Genomic DNA, 20,467 nt, shown 5'->3' with positions numbered 1-20,467 from the left:
AGACTGTGTTTCATTAGAATTTATCAATAAATCCTAAAATCAAGTAGAAATGCGCATGATTTTTTACCCTTCGAAAATCAGTAACTTAACGGATTTACAAAGACCTTATAATAATAATAATAATAATAATAATAATAATAATAATAATAATAATAATTATTATTATTATTATTATTATTATTATTATTATTATTATTATTATTATTATTTTGACAAATAATATTTTTTCTGATAATAATATTTATTATGTAATTGTCTGTTTTAGTAGGATTTTAACAATTACGAATATCATTCACCGCATCAAATTTGAGAATCAGTGAAAAACAAGATTATAATATTTGTTCTGATATTATTATTTATTCTGATATTAATATTTAGTTTGATTCTGGTAATAATATTATTTTATTCTGATAATAATATTTTTATGTAATTGTTTGTTTTCGATGAGATTTCTGTTATTTTAAGTACCATTCACCTACCAATTTGATGACATTGTTCGATAATCTGAAAAATTATGGGTAATGTACCCATCAATTTCATGAAATTGTTTGATAATTTGAATAATATTAATAATGATAAAATCGATAATAAAATTGTTGAACATAAAATTGTTAATGAAATTGACTAATAATCTGAAACATTGTGACTAATATACCCATTAATTTGATGATTTATATTATGATCTGATTTTATCGGGTAATACACCCGTCAATTTTAAATTCTGACTGCCTTGACTTGTTAAGTTTGAATATCATATACCTAATTCTGAACGAGATTCAGTAAAAACTAAATTTTGTTGTAGCGATTTTATTTCCCCTGATTATGTACCAGGATTAAAAATCAGCCATGAACGTCAAGATCTATGATATTACACACATATATACATTCAGAGTTTCATTCCGTAAATCAAGGAACCGTCCAGTTTAGTCGGTAAGTTTGAAATGTATCCTTGATAATAGCGGACTATGACATCGCAAATATACCAGATTAATCGTTTTTTGTACGATCAAATATTCAGGAGGTACTTGAGGTGTAAATGTGTATAAAATATATCCTTGTTCTGCCGGATTGGATTTTTCAAGATCGATTTGATAACTGCCATCAGTTGCATCACATACAAGATTGATTGCAAACGTTGATGTAATATTAACAATTCCTCCTGAAATATGTCATCCACCACCGTACGGAACATTGTTATGTTTGAGAATACCTGCCGATGGGGCTATTTTCCTCCAAGACTTAATCATTTTTGGAAAGTTTTTGTTGATAAGATCGTTGACTGAGTTTTTTTAGTTCGTCAGTTTCACGCCCTGGTATTACGAATGATGGTAATTCTGCTTCGGATATTTTATAAGGATCGAGAAATATATGTAATATATTTTGAGGTAAAATTTGCTTCGGTTGTTCGACACAGTCAATAATCATTTTATTAAGGTAATCGAGATCTGATACAAGATGGTTCAAATGTTGTATTAATTCAATAATATGCTGGCACGTATCGATCTAATAAAGTGTAATACTTGAAAATAAGTTGTGTAGTTTATTAATTGATTGTTTATAATTGCATTTGATCGGCGTGGATAATTCCTCAATCGCTTCTTCCTCGACGGCCCATTTCCTAACAAGATTAGTAACCTAGATGATATATACTTAAAAATAACCATATTTTGTGCCATCAGATTTAATATTATCTTTTTCGTCTGTAATTATATCACCGTCGTAATCTTTTGGTAGTTCCGTAAACTTCCATGGGAATGTTTCTCGATATTCTTGAAGTTTTAAACATATTTTCTTATTCGTGAGGAAATCAACTTGTTTTGGTTTTGGTGGTCCTTTATATTATGTTGCTATACCTGGCCATCCTAAACAAAACTTCGAATCAATGATCAATAAATATCTATAGCATAATCTAGAGAGTTTATTTCTATTACAGCAGATAATGTTGGTTTGTGAACCGTATTAGCGATTTTGAATTCTTTTTCCAGTAATAGATTTAATTCTGCGCTAGAATTCATCGTTGATCTGTTGAATTTGGTAATTACCCGTGGGAATTCCAACAACTTGCCAATAGCGAGTTCCAACGGGTTTATGTTTATACGAAAATACCAAAGAATTGTTGCTGGTAATCCACCGAATAAATTTGATCTAATATTTGGCCATCTATGATAAACTCGTAATTGTGCTAGTGCTATGTCCTTCGCTGGAATTGCAGTTGGAAAGTTGACGCTAAATTCAGGATTCTATGAGCTTGCTGATATCATCGTAGTTGTATTAACTACAAAATCTTCTGTAGTAACTCGCTCGGCATTGACATTATTATTATTATTATTATTATTATTATTATTATTATTATTTTCTAAATCAGACGCAGATACTATCACAGTCATTACTTCCTTGTAAATTGTAATATTCTCCGTGAACTCAAGATCTGATATTATTCTATCAATAAAGCTTGATGATATTAACGAAGAGAATTTGGAGGATGCTAACGTCGCTGTATATAATTTTATTATATAATCATGTAATATTTTGTTTGTGCACGTGTATATTTTTTGCGATGATATTAAGAATAGCAGCCATTATCGTTGCAGCTGAAACACTAATTGTTACAACGGCTGGTGATGTCATTGTTATTGTTGATGATAATACGCCTGTTCAAGCAATAACAGCAGACGCAGAATATACAATTATGTCAACAGCAAATACACGTATACGATATTATTTTTCTTTTGCTGTATATTCATCAACAATATTGTTTAGTTTTGTTTGCCGTTCACGTGCTTGATTGTATCTAAAAGTTGAACGTTGATTGGGGAGCTCATTATATTTTAAATAGGTGGTAGTTTAGCAACTGAGTGAAAACATCAACAATAAATCAAGCCGAGTTTTTTATTTCTTTGGATTCCACCACAAATATTTCCTCGCCATTTTGCTCCAACATAACTAACATATATAGAGAGGATCCAGTTAGTGGATAATACTCTGAAATTGTGGTAGATGTAAATATTATAACGCTAAGTACTGAGAGCCTGTATATACCGGTAACCTCAGTACGATGTTTAATGGATTTATTGACGGGTGACCATAATGCTTATCCAGACTCTGCTGTATATAATACACTGTCGGTATTTTTTTATGTCAGAGAGTTTGATATCAAAAACAGTTTGATTTTCAAAAAGGTCATTAATGGTTATATTTGTGTCATTACGAAAATTTGTAAACGCTTATATATAATTAAAGTAATCAGATCGAAATGTGGCTATTCCATCATTGATTGTTATTAACGAGTTCATTATCGGAATGCTGCGATCAGCAACATATTTCTTCATTGCAGCGTCTTCGCTTGACTCTGGTTCTCCAAGGCCAGTGATTTTATTATTAGTCATATTGAGAGAACCAGTCATTGCATCACCTGTGGTTAATAAACGATCATTGATCTAAGTTTTGATCATGTTGTTGTTGCTGTCTACATATATTTTTGTTACCACATCAGCATCTGATTTTGGTTCTGTCTTATTAATAATTGTATTTTTATTTATTTTGAGATCGCCGTACATAATATCCCCAAATATTATGATACGTCCGGCTATTTCTCCCATGTTTGATAGAACCGATTCCTCCGAGTTTTTAATTTTACCGTTTTAGTAAACACCACAATGTTATCTTCTGTTGCATGTAGAACCCGCAGAATGATATATGTAAACTGGATATTAATCGTCTTTAATCGCCCTTGTTTATCCTGAAAAACAATGACTTCATTTTGGTCCACATTTGCAAGACTTAAAAATTAGTGAGTTCATCCTTAACCTCGTCATGGGTTGCATATTTAGATATGTCGCCTTGATGTTTGCCCTGAGACTTATTCAGAGAAGATCTTCCGTAAATATCTACCATTATACTTTAAGATCTGTTCAAAATATTGAACCATCTGCTTGTTCGTGCACGTCTTTATGAGGTGGTATTAGGGAATTTGACACAACGTCGAGTACATCAATTATTTCACGCTCGCACAGTGGCGAATCTGTTATTTTTGTGTCGGTAATGTTGAATACCAGACTGAAGTATTTATTGAATTTAAAAATTCTTTTGGTGGCGCTAATCCATGCGAATAAAAAAATATAATTCCAAGTGGATAAATTGCGTATGCCACCCAATGAGTACCTGGACAATGACTTTTACCGAGATTAATAATGCATGTTTCAATATTGTTTGGTTGTTTTGGTATTTGATCACGCATAAAACACCAAGTATTGTATACTGAATTTTAGCGGCATCAATTAAATCAACATTTTACATAGGAAGAATCAGCGAAGTGTTTCTGGAAGTCTCTGACATTTTCCGTACCAATTAGGGGTTTCTTACAACTTTTCCGGTTTTTAGAAGTCTTTATTCCTTTTTCTGTTGCTTTCTTTAATGCTATTTCAGCAGCAGTTCCAACAGCACCAAGTGTAGCTGCTTTTGCAAAAGTGGAGCCGCAGCGATTATTAAAGCTGGTATAGCTGCAAGAAGTGGAAATATACCAGCTGTTTTAATTACGTATTTAATGGCATCCGCAGAAAGATCAAATTTAACACCGGTATTGGATCGTTTTGTGTTTTTTAAGTGCTTGAGTTGACTTTCAGTCAGTGATAGTTTATTCTGACCATCTCTGATCTCATCTTTTTTTAGTGTTATTTTTGTTCCAGAATTTTTAGGATATTGATTGTAGCTTTTTAATCTGACCAGGAGTCAGATTGCTGACACTAACATGATGATATGACATCATAAATATCATGAGCGATTTAATTACATGTTTTCTACTGGGGCATCAATAATTCTCATTCGTCCACCTAACATCCTTCAAGTAACATTGTTTTGTCTGAGAGTATAACAGCAATTGCTCTGTAATTATCTATAGCTTCTCTTGCCACACGAGCTCGAAATTGTAAATCAACAACAGATTGCCTAAGTAAATCCATGTGTTCCAGTGAATTTGTTTTAGACTGGATATATATTCATAAAATCTAGTTGTGCTATTTGCAAACCAGTGCAGATCACGTCCCGTGTATAACATCAAACGATGATATGCACGTGCAACATGATTATTCTCAAAGTTCAGTGTTATGTCCTCAGCTGGTTCTTGATACCCGTTTATCCTTAATGAAGCTTCAGTAACACCACGTTTGTCAAATAGCATTATACTGTGTTTGTGAATTTACCCGTGCAGCATCTTAAAAAGCAATAAATATATGTCTTGGTGCAGAAACACCTTGTTGTGATTCAATATGCCATGTAAATAAACCATTAACACTACTTTGTACACCATCTGTGGTCATCGACGTGATAATGTTGATTTACCACATTGATCATTGAAAGATAAGAATCGTTGTTATTTGTCGATCGATGGAGCCATTATTGGCATCCACAGTGACTGTTTTGTTTGTATTACTTTGCCAGCATCAACAACATCAACAGGTCACCAAAGTGCATCGTCGTCAGTAGCCTTTCTTACAAGTACAACTATATGCTTGGCTCTAGAAATATACCTTTCTAGCACCTCAACAAAACCGAAAGATGTGGGACAGTAAAATTAAGCACTGAATGACGTGTTGTGAATCGTTTGTTGAATTCTGGATTAGCACCATGACCCATCGGCCACACATCAGCGTCAGAGTTGTCGGCATGGTTTCCTGAAAGTCTCATATTATACTCTATGTTGCTATGGTGGTCAGAAGTGTCTTTAGCAAACATCAGTGACGGATAAGCCGAACTTGAATAATCATCTGAACATCTTGCTAGACCCAATATTGTCGTGGAATATCGACGTCTTTCTGAATTGATTCAATATTTCTTCATCGATGATATATGTAGCGCTGTCGAACAACGCCATAATACAATTATTAACAAAACCAAGACCATTGTTAGCTCCATATTCAGTATTATCTGTCTTCAGAATTTTACCTTCTGCTTCAATAAACGCTTCAGCGGGTGGAAAATATTTACTTGTATCCTAAACTTACAGCTCAATTCACCCCCACTGATTGGGTTGCCGTGCGTCATAAGAATAACATTGATAATCGCGCACAGAATCATCCTTGAGATCTGTCACATCCATGTCAAATGCTGTATCTGGCATACGCTTGAACATTTTATTATAATTGTTAAATTGTTATCCTCTAACACGAAGACAACTTCCTACAATCATGCAAGCAGTTATATCGTTTCTGCTTCACTAGCCAACTTTGCTAGTTTTTTATTTGAATCTTGATTGATTATTTTGCTGACATTTTCAGCATCACTTCCGTGCTGGGTAATTTTACTGGTTGTGGTTTATGTCGTAAGAATCGTGCTAGTCTAATCTTGATTGCCATTAATGATTTACTAGCAACAGCACTAATACCTTTATCACGAAAAAAATCAATAGTTTTCATTTACATTCGCTTTGCAATCGGTATTGCTTTGGGACCATCCTTCTAATTAGACCCTGAACAACATTTCCGAGTCCATCTCCGTGGTATGTTTTATATAATGGTAATTGTGAATTTATCACCCTGAACATTACAGGTCTAAGTTGAGTAGTTTGTACGATCATAACCGATAAATAGTAATGTCCATGATACCGCCTGTAAATAATGGCTTACAAATACCAGCTGCTTCATTAATGATTTCTGAAGAATTATTTCCAGCTCGTTTTCCTCCAATCAGAATTTCTAATCTATCTACGTCAGAAAGAACACTGTTAGGACAAGTAATAAGGCCATTCCCTTGAGTAGAAAAACCATGTTCGGTTGTTTCTTTTGTTTCCTTCTAATCTAGCGAATAACGTAATTCCCACTCTTTTCTAATTCTCTCAAATTTCGGGTCTTTTTCTTTTTCTTCTTCTCTTTCTCGTTCAGCTTCCTTTTCTTGTTTTCTGTTTTGTTCAGCTTCTATATCAATTATTGTTTGACATGGTTGCTCTTGTAATGCTAGCAGTTGTTGTGATTCTAGTCGTTGCAATTTTCTAATATAGTTATTTACTCCAACAATAAAATTATTATATTATGCATCTTTTTCAATCGATCCTGTCAGTGTTATATCGCATTGTATAAACCCAATCGTGCCACGTTTTACTATAACTTATTTATTAGAGTATTCAGGTTTTAAAAATATTTTTCTATCATTAAAACAAACACTTCAAATATAGGTAATTGTGCAATATTCTTTGTGTGGAGAACACTATCATCTTTAAATTTGTCATTTGCACAAACTCTTTTTCGTTCTGTTATATCACCGTCAAATTTCATCCTCCTGAATACAAGCTTGTTCAATATCTTCAAGTATTTCTTTATCCACGTCAATAAGCTGAGCTCCATGTATGTCAATATGCATCATCTACTTCAGCTGAAAGATCTCTTAAATTTGTTTTGTTTTCTTAGTTTCTTTCCGCTATTTTCTAGTTTCTCTAGCAGTTTGCTCCAACGTGGGAAGAAGACTTTTGGTAGCCTTAGTAACTTATTCGGCAGCCTTCGAAATTGGTTTACATAACTGTTCTGTACCTTCTGCAAAGTCCACCTGAGACTCCTGACGCGCTTGTAGTAGCTGCTTGACAGCATCACGAACAGGGATATATTTCTTAATTATCTCTAGTAGCTCTCGAGCTAATCTAGCTGTGTGAGATTCCATTATTGATATAATAATTATTTAATTACTCACACATTACAGCAGCAGAGAGGGTGCGACCACAAATGAGTGTCCGATGGGTAAACAAAAACACGCATTAAAATTTAGAAAAACACGAACGACAAATATAAAGTAACAAAACACTAACCCAATTAGAGAAACTCTCAGTCAGTTAGAGGCTTCGCTTTGACGTTATTACGCTTATATTTTTAATTTTCGTAGGGACCTTACTTTTTCAAAAAAGGACTTTGCAGCAAGTTTTATGTTTACCCTTTCTGCTGCTACACTGAAGTTCATAAATCAGACGCGTGCTACGCTAAATATGCGTGTATTGTCTGCTCTATTTTAGATTTCTTATTTAGGCCATGGAGAAGACCAGACTGACGACTACTCTACATGTTCAGCTTTCTCAGGGAAACCTTTCATATTTTGGACAGAAGTCAATCGCCAGCAGTACTTGGGGGAAAAGGTACTTACATTGAGGGATGAGAACGTCATCGGTATACACACTCGGGTTCGACACCATATGGCTTGCTGGAAAGCGAGATAGAGGGCAAAGAAACAGCCTTGGTTACCATCTCGCAGATCATATATAATTTCTGAACTGGTACCGCGGATCAATATCCCAAACTCCATTCCAACCTCAAGAACTGGACAACTTCATGCAAACCAAGATAACACTGTTCCGTCAGCACTGAACTATGCCATATAATCTGATCGCAATATGTCAATCAATCATACAGTATCAACCACCAGAAGAACGAGCTTTATCTTGATTCGTGGACCCAGGTTATATGATCACTCTCTTGGATCAGTTCAACTCCACACAGTGCCGCAAAACACTCCCTGCGTACGATGACCAGCGTAGTGCTTCAGTATCAAAGATATGTCGCTTCACTTTTTCAATCATTTGCCATTTAAAAATATTTTCTACTTAGTGACAGCTTACAATTCACTGCATCAAACTGTATCTAACTCGGAACGTTCTGGGAGGCTGATTCACTATCCCTGAAATTCATCTCAGGTACTTTGCAGGTAGCAGAAGAGACGACGGCTTTAACGCCTTTATCCAAAGACGACAAACGTGCTCGCAAGTTATTAAATACTATTTGATGCACACATTCAGCTTTAGAAGCTTCGAGTGAAGAAACTTTCCGCCTACTCCCACTTGAGTTATGTCCTTCTCATCTCTCTCCAACACATGCGTGGTCTCAGTTTCGGTATCAGCTGATTATTCAGGAAAGAATAAAATTACATGACCTAACCGACTAATTTTCTCGTTAAAATACATTCCTTCAGATTTTAGTCGATGATCTATAAGTCACAGACACCAGGTTTCCATTTAGATACCTCAACAATAAATTGAGCCATCGCAGCTTTAAAGCTGACAAAACCATCCTCTGTATACGTGGATTGGAAGGTGTTTAACTACACACAGCATATGGTGCGCAACATCATGGGCTTTACGTGGGATCTAATATCATAGCGCTCTTTCAACAGGCTGCATACAGTGCATCTTCTGAAAACCCGAATCCCACAGGACATGAGTGTGCGTCTGATTTCAGAATTACCCGTACTTAAACATGATCGCCCAACATACCTTTTAAAACTGGCAAAACAAGATGATGTCCACTCTACCTTCACCTGTTTTAGCACCATCATTAGGTCTAGCTACGATCACAACCTTTATCATCTAATCTAATCTTTAAATTTCAGGTTGATGACGTCCGGAAGCAAGCCACCAATGAGACCTATTTTCCTCTATCAGTCTCAATTTAAAAGAGGGATTTTCAAGACAATCACTAAAATGGTCACCAAAATTATAACCGCTGAAATCAGTTCTCATGAACCTGGTATCCCTTGTTAATCTGAATTCTCTGGTCAACAATGTCAAATCCAACCTCGTACCATCTAAATCGATTTTGAGTTCAACCCTAGAGCAACATAATACTTCACCTTCAGGAACAAGTATTGAAATTCAGTACAATAGTGGTTCCCTTGCCTAAATGGGACGGTCTACTAACACGAGAATTCTTTCGCCTGCTGGGTTCGCTCAGTACGGCAGCGAATACCTTAAACCAAGGTCGTTTATTTATGCTCCGACTGCAAATGATTCCATTTTTCAAATGCATGCCTAGACCTTGTCTGTTGAACCAAATGTCATAACCAGATCAAATATGATGTTCCACATACGAAAATGGGGTAACCTTTCTTGGTCCATGTCGGGTATAGTTATGCAGTACAACCTCCGGAAATCACAAGGATATGAACACAGAGTGCTGGTGGTGGGGCAACGTCCTTGCATCCCGAGCTAGTGGAGTGTAGCCACCTCAAGATCGTAATGTATATATCAACATGATCGAGATATAATCCATTCCGAAAGCGTTGTTTTTGCAGGATGATCTAAATGGTAAAGGCGTTCCCATTCTCTCTGACAGCTCCGCTGATGACTATCACAAACGGCAAATTGGATTAAAGTACCAAGAACTTTGCATCCTTGGTTGGTATTTTTAAATGGCGTCTTCAATGACAAATCCACATCCAATTTCGTCATATCACAGGCCGACTAAACAAATTCACGGACTAATTCTTTCAGAGAATAAACTAGTATAAACGGAATGTTATCTTTATATCTTTATTTTCACTCAACTGTGCCTTATGGCATCGACTGATGATATACATATTTGTGACAAGATGGAATGCAAAGCTCCCAAACATTTTCTCACTAGTTCTGGATCCGAAGGCCTGGGCTGTATCAATACCACAAAATGGCTAACTTCCTACTATGACCATTTGACGAGAAACAGTTAGCAGTAATCACAATCACAGGAGACCGTTCATCGATCTATGACATGCTGTGTCATCATGGAAGAAAGGCAATCAGACATAACAAAGACCTATACGATCCACTGCTGTCCACTTTTAATTAATACATCCAAAGATGTTGACTCTTTGCCCAAAGTGATATATATCATAGGAATGAACCTTACTAAACTAGAATGCATCTGAACCGCTATCAAGGCCGAATTGGTTCACCTCTCGGATAAATCCTGTTTCCTTGCTGCATTAGTAAACCGCTGAAAGAATCGATGAAATACGTGCTTCATCAATAGACCCGAATTACATGGATTTCACATTAAATTGGTCTGTATCATTCTTGGCGGCCTATGCTTTCACTGCCAAGAACAGGCTCACATTCATGGGGAATCAGACTGTTGTAACGAAATTCCTGAATACTCTGAACTCTTTATCTCAAGTTCTCTAAAAGACCCAGTGAGAGCTCTGAAATGGTACTTAAGAAGGACTGAGTCGTCGCGTCGAGGGAGATCATACCTCACACAGAGGGAATGGACGAAATGAGCATAAATACTTCCGTCCTAAATAAACAGAGTTATTCTTGTTTCATATCAGAAGATGACTCCAGACTAAGTAAATATCCTTTACATCTTGGCTCACTAAGGTAGGACAACAGCTACATAAATTACATATGAACAAAACTGTTCTGTCAATAGCGATGGTTTGGGCTGGAGATCCGAGTCCACTTCCTAAACTTTTATCTCGGTGATCTTTCATCCTAAAAGGCTATAGCCATGGCGCAACAGGCTACCTTCACGGTTTGTTCGCCAGCTACATAAGAACGCGGCTTTACGACTTCCGGTAGATCTCCATGAGTGAAATGTTTTAGCTTTTGAAGCTGATCCCAGACATTTTGAGCCCATTCTCCATTTGGATTATCTAGGAGGTGTGTCATATATTTGATGGGACGGGTGTCTCTGGGCTACGACGATGTATCACCCTCCACTTCTTGCCCATGATCCTAAGGCAGTGTTGTCCATGTACAGGTCCGCGGGCCAAACGTGGCGCGATCACTTTTTCATATATATATATATATATATATATATATATATATATATATATATATATATATATATATATATATATAAGAGAGAGATTTGGCCCACGAACATTACATTTTTGGTCCATTTGGCCCACGGCTCTGAATATGTTGGAGTACCGTGTCCTAAGGTATTGTGATTGTAATGTATTTGAAGAAGAGACCACTTTTTACTAGCAAAATGTTTATTCAATAATACTTACCCTATATTAAAATATATACACCCTCCCAGTGGGCCCGCAGTTACATTCATATCGCAATCATGCTTTTCTTTCTAGTAGTAACTGAAGAATTCACGGGATTTGGTGTCAACCCCTTTTTCTAGTATGATGACTCTTACTTCCACCTAGGTGGGCAGATAACTTTTAGCTCTTTCACTAAAATGGTTTAACCTGGGTTGGCAGGATTTGCGACGTAGTAGTAGGTCTCCTAATGTATTATGATCGGGTAAGTATTACTGAAGAAACATATTTTAATATTTTAAAAAATGGTATCTAGGCTTTGAAGCATTACAGTGATATACGTGTTCCATTGGCAACACTGGACAACAAATTTTTACAAAAGTCATGTTACTGAAATAAAATTAGTCAATTCTTATCAAGTTTTATGTGCTGAACACGAATATGACAGTCAAATTGCAAAATTGGCTCTAGTTTTTTTGTAATCTGCAAGAAATTAATATTTACATAACGAAATGCATTCCAATAGTAAAAGGTCAACTGTAATAGCCTACCTATAAAAAATCAAGTCATTGACTACATCTTAGATTTCTTCGCCTGTCTCTTGTACAGCTGTTCGGGAGCATCTCTGAGGAGTGTCCAGCAGTAGTCAGCCAGCATTGTAGTGGACCATTTTCCCTGGTATCTTTGTTCCATTGTTGCGATATCTTGATGAAAACGTTCGCCGTGTTCATCACTAACAATACCACAGTTGCTAGGAAAGAAATCCAAATGGGAATGAAGGAAGTGAATCTTTAGAGACATATTGCAGCCAAGTTTCTTATACTTCATCAACATGTCTTCTACTAGTTCCTTATAGTTTTCTGCCCTAACATTTCCGAGGAAGTTTGTAGAAACTAGGCGAAAAGCATTCCATGCTTGTTTCGCGTCACCTTCCAGCAAGTTGTTGAACCGGTCATCTTTGAAAAGCTCTCGAATCTGAGGACCCACAAAAACTCCCTCTTTAATCTTTGCTTCGCTGAGTCGAGGGAATTTTTCATGCAGGTATCGGAATGCTGGCAAAGTCCGGTCAATGGCTTTCACGAAGTTCTTCATCAAACCTAGTTTGATGTGAAGGGGTGGTAGCAAGATTTTCTGAGCCTCAACCAGAGCTGGGTGTTGGATATTCTTCTCTCCAATGGCTACATTCTGCCTGTGAGTCCATTCCTTCCTCATGTAGTGCATTTCCCTTGCTCGGCTATCCCACTCGCATAAGAAACACATGTATTTTGTATATCCTTGCTGCAGTCCCATTAAAAGGGCAACTACCTTCAAATCACCACAGAGGTGCCAGCTGTACTTGTTATACTCAATGGAATTCAGTAGCTGCCTTAAGTTATCGTATGTCTCTTTCATGTGGACAGCATACGCTACTGGAATAGATGGAAGAATGTTTCCATTGTGCAAAAGCACAGCCTTGAGACTCAGTTTCGAAGAGTCCACAAATAGTCTCCATTCTTGTGGGTCATGAGTGATTTTTAAAGCATTCATGAGGCCCTCAATATCGGAACAGAATATCAGATTACTTTCCTTTCTGAAGAAAGGCTCCAATTGCTGGTGGCGCTTTCGATATGCAGTAATTGTGACATCTCCTTCTAGAAGATTCCATTGTTGGAGTCTTGATCCTAGCAATTCTGCCTTGTTCTTTGATAAGTCCAAATCACGAATCAGGTCATTTAGTTCTTCCTGTGTTATTCTGTGTGGGGTTGATGATGCACCACAGTGAAAATCTGGATCACTGCATGCTGATGGACCAGGAGAAGAACAGGTCGACTCACCTTTGTCTTCGTCAGATGAATCAAGAGAATATTCTGCTGGAGGTTCTGGAATAGGAAGTCCCTCACCATGTGGAACTGGTCTCAATGCAGACGGAATGTTTGGGTAGACTATTCTCGACTTCTTTCGCTTCGTTATTCCGCCGGAAAGAGGAGGAACCAAGCAGAAGTAACAGTCATTTAGGTGGTTGCTTGGCTCTCTCCACACCATTGGGACTGCAAACGGCATTGATGACCTTTTGCAATTCAACCACTGTGAAAGCTGTGTTGTACATGTAGCACAGCATATATGCGGAGCCCAAGGCTTGTCTTGGTCACCAACCTTGCATCCGAAGTAAAGATGATATGCCTTCTTCACTTGAGAATTGATACTTTTCTTCTGGTTGGCAAATGTCACTTCCCCACAAATATAGCAAAAATTGTCCGCGGTATTAACACACTTTCGAGGCATTACTGTTCTTTATTGTACGTAAATGGATAAAATAATAAGTTTTATGTAACAGTAGCTTGAACTGTCTCGCACAACGTCTAAAATATTTTAAATGCTGAACCTATCTGATTGGGCTTTATATAGTATACTGCTTACGTCAGCTTCAGCAGCCGCCTGGCATTAGTATAATAGGCCTACACATGTATAGTACACTGCTGACGTCAACTTACTTCAGCAGCCGCATGGCATTAGTATTGCATTGCATCAGAAAATGATGCAATCAACTGTGGATGATGTGAGCATGATGGTATTATGCAATGTTACATCATTATTCCGGATGTTGCTGCAGTCCTACTGGAGAAATTTACACAGTGAAACATAGAAAATGAGGTATATGAATATCTTCAAAACGAGAGCCAATACAAATTTTTCACGGTTATATTCGTGTTCGGCACACCAAAATACTACAGATTAGGGCCTTTTCAAGTCAGTAATGATTTCACTGTTGACCAGTGCAATAATCAAATAAAAAAGATGGGAAAAGGAGAACTGTTTTACAAATTAGGTGGCACAACTATTCATCTTGAAAATTTCCATAATGTGCTATCACAAGTACATTACAGATGATGCTTTAGATGACAATAATATTATCAAAAGAGCATTGCTTGGTTTTACTGAAGAAGATAGCTAATAGAAATGAGATGTCAGAAGAAAAATGTGACCGAAAGTGAAAGTTATGTTTATGATTCGTAGTTTAAACAAACTGCCATTAATTTACATCCTCTTTAAACCTTCATATCAATTACATTTCAAGGTGTTAAATATAAAGTAATGTTTTTACAATTTCGCCGCAATCAATGTATAGTATAAGAATAATTCAGTACAATATGCTTCGTTTAAACATAAATGGCTCTTAAAACTACTTGGCCAATTCTTTACATGTATAGGTAGTTACATTTCCAGTAAATAAATTCTTTAAATTTGACACTGATAAAAAAATAATTGTCCCTTATGGTTTTGATTTTGTTATTAAATTTTATTTAATTATTATTGTTGGTTGATGGGAGGAAGAGGCAACTAAAGCTATTGCTGAAACTTATTAGACTTCGTTAGTGTTGTGGCGTTTTGAAAACTTGTCCCACTTTCTCATAAAGGTCCATGATTATAAATATGCACCCCATACAATCAATACAATTGTCTTACCTAGCAGAGCGACAAAATCATATTCAAATTATATTGCAATAGATTGAGCCATATTTTTTGTGATCTTCTAGTGACTATAACGACCGTACGTACTTGTGTTATTTTTTGTTGCTGATATTCTCGTAGGCGACATGCTTCCTGGTGTAGTAGGCATGCTAGAGTGCAGTGTTGTGTGGCCGGATTCGGTTGATTGAGAGCTTGTTGTAAATCCAGTAGTAGCTGAAAAAGTTATAGATTAATTAAATAATTAAGTATTCATCAATATTGTATTTATTTGAAATGGATATTTAACCTTAACTGCATCCAGTATGTTATGCTAATGAATTTCATAATAAATAAATGAATAGATCAATTTTGTAAATAAATAAATAAAAGAAATATATATAAATAAATAAATAAATAATAAATAGGTACCAGTGGGAAAGCATATCACATACACACACACGCATACAAAGCTGACGAATGACTATTCGTTTCAAATAGAAAATAGAAAGCAAGGTACTGAAGTGTTTTGCAATTACTTATAAACTGTGGCATGATGTCCCACCCAGTCCTGACACCGGGCCGATCAGTCCTAACACTAACCTCTTAATGCTGAGCGCCAAGCGAGGCAGCTGTTAGTACCATTTTTGTAAGTCTTTGGTATGACTCGGCCAGGGATCGAACCCACGACCTCCCGCATCCGAGGCGGACGCTCTAACCACTAGGCCACCGGAGCGGTGCTTACTATTAGGGAGATTGTATATATATATATATATATATATATATATATATATATATATATATATATATATATATATATATATATATATATATATATATATATTAGTTTTCTTTGTTTCAATTATTATATATCAGTGACACAGTAACGGGTATATAAACAAACGCTTTTCGTTCTATTAGCTGTTATAATTGTATGACTGCACTTTAACACTGTCCAATTTCATTACATTTAATCTTGCAAGTACATTTATAGCAACCTTCAGCTTTATTGCATACAGTAATTGTGACGAGTGTTTGTACAATTGCATTTGTTTTATGTCTGCAGAAAAAAAGGTGATGTTATTCAACGAAAAAACAGATATATGAAAATTGCTTTCATGGACAACAATATTTGCATTTCCTGCACATACTGACAAGTATGGTCAAAGGAAACACGCTTCTTGACCTCCTGTTCTTCAGAAATATTTCTCTGAAAAATATCAAACTTTTGATTTTGAAGTATATCGGCGATTTGCAACGAGAAAAGACAAGGATACAACCTAAGAAGCACTGATTTACAATTATAATGATTTAGCTATTCAGCATTGCAATTGCCATACATGAGTGATATTTGATTTTAATACATTTTGGAAATATAGTACAGCATAGGATTAATATTTTTTATAGCAATATTTGGTTTTAAAACAGTACCATAAAAAAGATTGATTAAAACCAGACATCCCGTGCACATTCCATGGGGAGACAGTTGAAAGATGAATGTGATATGAAGTCAAAACTATGTTTAAATCCATTCTAACCAAGACCATACTGTCGGTAATTTAGACCCCCTTCAAACTTGCCTATTAATTACATTTCGAGGTGTTAAATATTGATGCTTTTACATTTTTGACAGCATAATAAATAATTCAGTACAATATGACATCAATGGCCGTTGAAAGTACTTGGTCGGTTGTCTTTTCCAGTAAATAATCTTTCTTATATGAACAGATGTAGTTCTCGTCCACGTTATTGCACTCAGCATTGACGTCACGTCTTTTTATTCTATTCTATGACTCGATGTCAGGAGAAAACGAGATACTGGACCAGTTATGCCATTAGCAAACCTAGCACCTGAACAGCACTATGGGTCCTGAACCATATATAAAAATGCCAACAAACTTGCATACATAGCAACAGAATTTAGCATGCAAAGAAAGAATGATGATTCTGAAAAATCGATGATCTGCATCTTATTCTAAGTAACGATGAAGAGTGACAAACTAGCCATAGTTAAGTACAACTGCCCTGATAAAACAAAATTCCAGAAATAATACACTTCTTTGACATTTCTTGTACTTATGTCAATTTTCGCAGTCCTGCAGCATATGAAATGCTATAACAGTCCAAGTTTTCTTCATGAATAAGCTAGGTTTTATCGGCATTCTCTGGGATCTTTGTTCTCATTTTATATATTTTTAATGAAATTAATCGCTTTTCTTCTTTTCTATTACTAGTACATGTATATGGACTTCGTACACGTTACGTCTACTTAAAATAAGTAACCATCCCCAAAACGTCAGAATATCATTATTTGTTGTAACTTATTGCGATGGTGTCTTTGATCCTTTATAAGTCTCTAAGACTGAAAATTGGTTGGATCTATCTATTCTATACTGAACCATGTACAAATAAATATCGTAACCTCCAATAAGTGCCCAACAATTATGCACACGTCCCTCCAGTAATGTAAAGTCTTGTCTTACCGTTTCAGGGATCAAATATCTATAATTGTTTATGGTAAGGAGTTGTGTAGTACTATTATATTTAGTCATAAAAAAAATGAAAAGTTATGTTTGTGAGGCCCGATCACACCAAGGAGCAATACAACGAATCTTTCATAGCAGTTTTTATATTAGTAAAAAAAAATGTATCTCAAAGAAACTAAAATACAGCTGCAATTTGTATCATTTAAACAACCGAAGTAGTTGTTTTTGTTGCTATCACCTTTTTAGCTTGAGCTTAGAATCTGATTCTTAACGACCACATTGATGATCTCACATTCTAGGTGAAGTAACAGGCGTGTGTTACCTCACAAACGAAAGTTTTTACTTATACAAAAGGCGACATTTTGTAGTTTCTGTTTAACTTTTTGCTTTAATATTGTATTTATATTTTATTATTATGTTGTGGGGGGGGGGGGGTTGGGGGAGTTGGGGTTGGGGGAATGGTTAAAATATTGTTGACTGATAATAGCAACTGCTCTACTCAGTACCGTGACGAGTATGAAAACAAGATCTACATTAGCATATGGATCCAAAATCATAAATATGTACTCTATAAAATATATGAAATATATTAAACAAGCAGCAGCAGGGAAGTTGAACAGACCATCGCGTTTCGCCAAAATAAACCTTCCTACGCGAACTTTCTCCGTAGAAGCCTCAGAAAGCAGAAATAACGCCTTCTACGGAGATCAAATTTCATGCATTTCAGACCGAGTGCATCGGTTGGTCGCGCCGGTGTGTTAGTAAATATAGCATCCGAGACAGGAAAAATAAATTACGGAGAAGGTTCTTCTGGGATAAGTTTTTGTGTTAAATTTTTTTGTTGTCATTAGGGGCTGCTTTGGCCAATTTTACGTCGCATTAAAATAATATACTTGAAAATAATATGAGTTCGAAAACTAGCACAGTTGGAGAGCCTCATTCTGCCAGATTAGCGCGAGAACAATTAGCGGCATTAAAGAAACTTATTCCAGCAAAAAAATTATTCAAGAAAAATGTTCGTGATTACGAAGATACGCAATACGGAATTACCGAGATATCGTCGAAATGGTTAAAGCCAGTTACCGAAACAACCGAGCGAATCGCATACGGTGACGTAAAGGATCCGGATATCAGGAAACGCGGAATTGTTCCCATGGTGAAAGATATTGAGGAACATACTCGAGCGGTGCCAGATAGACTGGATCAAATTCGCCAAGCACAAGTACAAGCACAAGCGCGGCAAGAACAATTGCAGCAAGCACAAGCACAAGAACGAGAGTTGCAAGAACAATTATTACAAAAAGAAGAAGAATTATTGGAAAAAGAGGAGGAAGAAGAAGAAGAGGAGGAGAAAGATCCTATCGGTAAATTAATGGAATATTTTACCCCTGGAGCTTGGGCCGCGTTAGAAATTGAACTTGATAAAAAGGATGATATCAATAAAATTGGTGAATTTGCGGAAGATTCTTTCACCGATAGAGGAATAAAATATTTAACGAAGGAGGGACTAAAAAAAATTAATGGGCGAGATAAATGGTATAAAACGATATATCGGGCTAAATTTGGATTACCCAGGATATACATCAATGAGGCGAGGTATATTCAATTTCGGATATCTGCGCGTAACAGAAAGGATCCTAGGAGTAGAAAAATAAAGATAGATACATCTTCAGGATTTTCCCCTAAAGTAAAAGAAAAATTACCGGAAACAACATCCAAAGTTGAAAAACCTAAATTTCATATTAGTAGTTATTTTACCAAAGATGCTCTTGAAAAACTCAAAGACGAGGATAAATTAGTCGATATTGCCGCAAATTATGATAAAAAGAACGAATATTTAATAAAAAGACTTCACGAAAAAGATATCAACAAATTAAAATGGATCGATTGGGTGTATTTTGCAGCAAAGCCTCACCCTCACGAAACAGATTCTAAATATATAGAATATTTAGAAAAAGTAAAACGAAGAGAGAAGGAAAAAGAAGAAGAAGAAAGAATAAAACAAAAAGAAGAACAAGAAGAGGAAGATGTATTGTCGGCGTGGTTTAGTGAGCCATCAACACCGGTACCAAAAACAGGAAGCGGATATACCATTTGCCCTGACAGCGTTGTCAACGATGTATCTCGCCTCGAAATATTAATCGGAGGAAAGCGAGCCGGAAACAATTCTCGTGAAATAATCAACGAGGCCTCAGATATTTGTCGGCGATTATTCCGCGGCGGCGTCATCGACTCCTACATTTACAAGGAACTCGTTGACGAACTCATCGATTAAAACAACGCAATTGAAATAACATGATTGTTCACAAACATCAGCGCAGACCTAGACAGGTCCGCATAGTTAACTCTCGATTGCCTGTATACAAATATATTCACGGTAACGGACTCGGCGACATCGTTAAAAGTCTCGTCACGCGGGTAGTCCCTAAAATAGGACCCGCAGCTAAGCAAATTGCATCAAAATCAATAGGAAAGATCGGCGAGACTGTTATTTCTGGTATTGGTAATTTGGCAACTAAAGGCTTCGATTTTGTCAAAGGTAAAATATCAAACTTAATACGTAAAAAAAAACAGCCTGTCAAATTACCTAGCACCAGCGAAATGCCCCCCGAGGTTAGTAAAGCCATAAACGACGCAGCAAATAAAAAAATTAATGATCTAGCACAGGAAGTTGCTAACACAAATCTAGCAAAGGAAGTAGCAAATACAAGTTTCATAGGCAGCGGTCTTCGTTTTAGATGAAATTCTTATTAATAAAATGTTCGCACAAGTGTCAAACGAAGTGTTCGACATGGACGAGCCTGTAGGTAGAGACACATCCGTGCGTGATTTCCAGT

The 20,467-nt window shown here is 36.2% G+C and overlaps 1 protein-coding gene across 2 annotated transcripts in view; it reads right to left on the bottom strand.

Moving 5' to 3' along the window:
• Nucleotides 1-20,467, bottom strand: part of LOC149791658 (uncharacterized) — a 191,152-nt gene that overhangs the window by 107,315 nt on the left and 63,370 nt on the right. For both annotated transcript variants that reach the window (XM_089970214.1, XM_089970213.1), the window contains exon 6: nt 15,256-15,381. In XM_089970214.1, the coding sequence (XP_089826340.1) occupies nt 15,256-15,381 (126 nt within the window). The remainder of the gene's footprint in view (nt 1-15,255; nt 15,382-20,467) is intronic.

Source organism: Sinohyriopsis cumingii, chromosome 9 (assembly GCF_028554795.1).
Source record: "Sinohyriopsis cumingii isolate HCF-2022 chromosome 9, ASM2855479v2, whole genome shotgun sequence".
Lineage (NCBI taxonomy): Eukaryota > Metazoa > Mollusca > Bivalvia > Unionida > Unionidae > Sinohyriopsis > Sinohyriopsis cumingii.
This window is presented reverse-complemented; position numbering and strand designations above follow the sequence as displayed.